The sequence below is a fragment of the Brassica rapa genome, chromosome A03, assembly GCF_000309985.2.
Source record: "Brassica rapa cultivar Chiifu-401-42 chromosome A03, CAAS_Brap_v3.01, whole genome shotgun sequence".
Classification (NCBI taxonomy): Eukaryota; Viridiplantae; Streptophyta; class Magnoliopsida; order Brassicales; family Brassicaceae; genus Brassica; species Brassica rapa.
Window position 1 is genome coordinate 22,806,681 of NC_024797.2, and position 4,439 is coordinate 22,811,119.

At 31.4% G+C, this 4,439-nt stretch overlaps 1 protein-coding gene across 1 annotated transcript; it reads left to right on the forward strand.

The window, feature by feature from the left end:
• The first annotated feature begins 2,830 nt into the window (after positions 1–2,830).
• On the forward strand, positions 2,831–4,159 carry LOC103860660 (cyclin-dependent kinase inhibitor 2). The gene is made up of 4 exons (XM_009138304.3): positions 2,831–3,392; positions 3,478–3,545; positions 3,629–3,802; positions 3,885–4,159. Exons 1-4 carry the CDS (start codon positions 3,066–3,068, stop codon positions 3,952–3,954), a joined length of 639 nt encoding a protein of 212 aa, XP_009136552.1. The 5' UTR covers positions 2,831–3,065; the 3' UTR covers positions 3,955–4,159.
• Positions 4,160–4,439: the final 280 nt, after the last annotated feature.

Genomic DNA, 4,439 nt, shown 5'->3' on the forward strand with positions numbered 1-4,439 from the left:
AAAGGCAATACTTTTACTATTAAAATGCAGAGTTATAATATATTTAGAATATATTCATTCTTAATAAAAAGGAAAATATGTGATTATACCTTTTTGATAATTATACAAAATTTTATTTCTATAAAAATATCCGCACAGTTTTATGCATTTTTTTTACATCATAAAGTATTAATCCTAATACTATTTAAATGATTCAAAAATCATAAATAAGCAACTGATTCTCATATATCTAAACTATTAAACTATCAACATCAATACAAAATATAAGTCAATTATTCAGTCACATAAAATCTTTCGTATTCATAAAAAAAGATATATTTCCTCCTTGGTAGGAAAAAAATTTATATGACTTCCATTCGAAAATTTTGTTCTTCTTTAGATATATGCATCTAAAATCAAAATAAACGTTATGACGTTTTTGAAAAAAAAATATCTTAAAGAAGTTGTTTCTATAAAGATGGTTTTGATTGAAGATGAGATAATTTTTAAAATTCATATCTTTCAACTTTTACTAATCCTACAATTATAAAAGTCAAAATTGAAGAAGAGGAACCATATCAACTACAAGTAATGATTTGGTTAAAAAGTTCGAGAAAATTGGTAAAATTTGAATTCAAAATAATTAACACATTTAATATCAATTTTTCCACTAGATTTTTGAAATAAATATTATGACCAAGTTGAATATATTGCACAAAAAATTATAACACAACAACTAAATAATTTATAAATAAAACTTTAATTAAAACAACTTGAAAATACACAAACAAATACAACTAAAACTAAAAAATTACCCAAAATGATTACATTTTGATTTATTAAAAAAGTTTATATCCGCGCATAGGCGGGTGAATCACCTAGTTATTAGTATTACAAGTGTGTCTTTTTGTTCACAAGTATTACAAGTGTTACTTTTTATAAATAAAACGTTTTCAAACTAAACATGAGAATATATGATAAACTCAAACGTTATAATAAGTATATATGACAGAAATTGTGTTGCTTATAATAATTAAAATAAAATCTGCCACAGTATAATATACTCTTTCGCTTATATAAGTGAAAAGTTTCAAAAAATGTTTTTAAAAATACATGTTTAATATATAATTTCTATTAGTTAATAATGATGAATTGTAAATTTTGAAAATTAGTTATATATTATATTATGACAAGTTTAATTTTTTTGGAAATAGCTAATCATAAAAAATGATGTATTTATAGTTCAAATTTAACATGCGTACACATACAAATACATATTTCAAAATTAGAAGAAATATATATATACTAACAGTATTGGATATTAAGGTTTTGACTGTAAAACACTTCTGGAGTAAAAATAATTAGGTGGAAAACATTTTACTCCTAGTTACTCTACAAGTTTGCCAATCAAGTTAAAAGTTTATTTATGTCTTTTCCTCTAGTTACTATTTAGATAGAGTAAAATGTACTTACAACTTTACTCTCTCACATATAAGAGTAAATATTTACTCCAATTTCTTCTCTTTTCCACACTTATTTTTTCTCCCTTTTTCACTTATTTATTTTTCTCCCATTTACTCTAAAAATATCCAGTCACACAGTGTATCAAATTGAATGGTATGATGAACATTCAGACAGTGTATCATCTTGTGAATTCAAGAATTGATGTATAGGTGGACGACGAATTTTTCGAATCACAATAAGACGAAAGATGATGGATATTAATTTGGTATTTCGTATATATTTTTATTTATCAAAAGCCAAAATAAGTTATTATTCAATAAAGCAATTTAAGTGCCGGGTTCTGACTTCCTATTTAAATATTGCCCCACTACATATTAATCGATCATCCGTATTTATGTACGAGTAATGTCAAATATAAATTTTTACTGTGATATATTAATTTCTAAGCACGTGAATATGTTTGTATGCGTATTATATTGCCACAACAAATCAACATGTTATAGCATTCATTTCATTATCGCGTTACATACCGTCATGCATGGCCCTAGATTTATAAAGATACGGATGTTAACCAGGGGCGAAGCTATGAATTATTTTTAGTGGGTGCAAAATTCATAAAGGGCAAAATAAATAGCAAAGTTGGTGTCGAACCCTGGATACTTAGGGGTGCACAAGTAAACATTAACCATTTTTACTAGCTGGAACTTGCAAAGTTTCATACAAAACTCCTTAATAGTCATAAAACTATGGGTGCATGTGCACACACAGCTGCTTTACTGGCTTCGCCCCTGATGTTAACCCCCCTTTAAAGTTAAATATTACGACTATATAGTAAAGCTAAAAAACTTTAATGTTATAAATATAAAAATCCAAAATAAAGACGAATTTCTTTTCTTTTTTCTTATTATCTACGAATTTTTCATTATAGGAAAATGAAATAATTATATTCAAAAAAAGAAAGAAAGAAAGAATTTTTTTTTTTTTGTCAGAAGGAAAGAAAGAAATAATTTGTAATCGTCCAGGATGGTTGGCTGGTATTTTCGTTATTTCACTGTAGACCAAAGGCTTTCTGACATACACTCGCAATTATTACGACCAACGATAAACAAATCACGATCTTATCTTAGAACCACGAGAAGCATTCTCATTCTCTCCTTCCGTCCTTGATTCCATTGGAAAAGTAAAACAAGTACTACTATATTACTAAAAGAAACAAAACATATAATTCAATATTCGAAACTCGAACTTTATGCACCGAGTCTCTAACGTTTGAGGACGTTAAGTGTAAGAACCTAGTCTATCAATCACACGTATCAGCGAGCTATAGGATTTTGGCCTGAATATAACGGCGCCGTCAGATTTCCCGTTACGTATTGGAGTCTGTCATTGGTCCCCACCCCCCACCAATATCATTCGCTTCTTCTTCTTCACACGAGGCTTTTCCAAGTGAAAATGACAAGAGCAGATAGTGGCCGTTCATAATTACGATCGTCATCACAAGTAGTGAGTAAAACTAGTACTATAATACAAGAAACCATATGTTACAAGAAGAGCTAGAGAGAGAGAGCGCACGCATGCATTACTAGAGAGAGGTCTCTAGAAGACGGTGACTTGGGAGATTGATGGCGGGGGGAAATGTAAGTGTGAGAGGTAGGAGAAGAGAACTAGATGTGTCCGAAGAAAATGAAGCGAATACTACACCGAAACGAAGGAAGCTGGAAGTAGATGTAGAATCTAGGATTGTCTTTTCTCCGTGTGTACAGTCAACGAGTCGTGGTGGAACCGTGGCGAGAAACTCGGCTGGTGCGTCGGAGACAAGCGTCGTTATTGTTCGAAGGAGAGAATCTCCCGTCGACGAACAGTGTCAGATTCCTAGCTCGGTTTCTTGCTGTTCAAGTAATGTATCCGAAGAGAAAACGAAACGGAGGATAGAGTTTGTAGATCTTGAGGTAAGACCATTGTCGTCTTCTCTCTCTGTGGTAATATTTTTTTTATTTTCAAGAATATATGTTTTGAGTTTCTTTATATCTTCAGGAAGATGACGATGGTAATCTTGATCAAACCGTAACATCGTGGATTTATGATAACTTCAACAACACGAGGTACGTTACATTTTGAACTCGGAGTTACCAAAGCTTTTGTCATATACATATAATTGTGTCTTTAATTTATAATCTCATATCAGGAGAGATATGCAACACGAGGATTCGACGGCTATGGAGGTCCAAGAGGTCGAGTGTCGCCGTCGGTTAAAGATGAAGAAGAGCCGTGAGACGGTGAAGGAAGCCGAGCTGGAAGATTTTTTTCAGGCGGCGGAGAAAGATGTCAGGAATAATAAGATGTTGGAATGTTCTTGGAAGTAAGAGTTTTTATTCTAATTCTCCATCTATATTTACTAAAAAATAAAGATTTAATAAACTAACGATTTTGAGAATTTACAGGTATAATTTCGATTTTGAGAAAGATGAGCCACTTGGTGGACGGTACGAGTGGGTAAAGTTGAATCCATGAAGATGAAGACGATAATCGCTCACCTTTCTCTTCATAATAATGTAACTTGTAGAATGTAATGTATTAATATTTCTTACCCAAACAATGTAAATATCTCTCAAATAATCAGTAACATGTAATCCAGAAACTCCTACTTTCATTTGTATGCGTAGTAGTTAATTAGATCCATGTTGTTTCTCGGTTAATCAATATGTTATTTGTGTCCGCTTAAAAATAGTACATTATTGTCAGTAGAGAGTGCACTGCAGCAAAAAGGCAAAAGCGAACTGGCTGTCGTGGGAAAGAAATATTACTGTTTATTCATCAGGCTTTTCCAATTTAATAATTCACCTTTTATTTTCACTTTGATTTACGTGCTACTCTAACGATTTAACTACGAACTTGTGCTTCACATGCAAAACTATTTATCAGTTTCCATCCCTGTTAAAAAACACGGCCGTTGTTCGGAAGTTGACCACAGTGAATATATCCAAGTTGGTGTAGTT

What these genes read in the sequence shown, in the direction of transcription:
- LOC103860660 (XM_009138304.3), top strand. Translation starts at nt 3,066, where the DNA reads ATGGCGGGGGGAAATGTAAGTGTGAGAGGTAGGAGAAGAGAACTAGAT. An exon ending in TAGAGTTTGTAGATCTTGAG is followed by an intron (nt 3,393 to 3,477) that starts GTAAGACCATTG and finishes TTATATCTTCAG; the next exon opens with GAAGATGACGATGGTAATCT. An exon ending in ATGTTGGAATGTTCTTGGAA is followed by an intron (nt 3,803 to 3,884) that starts GTAAGAGTTTTT and finishes GAGAATTTACAG; the next exon opens with GTATAATTTCGATTTTGAGA.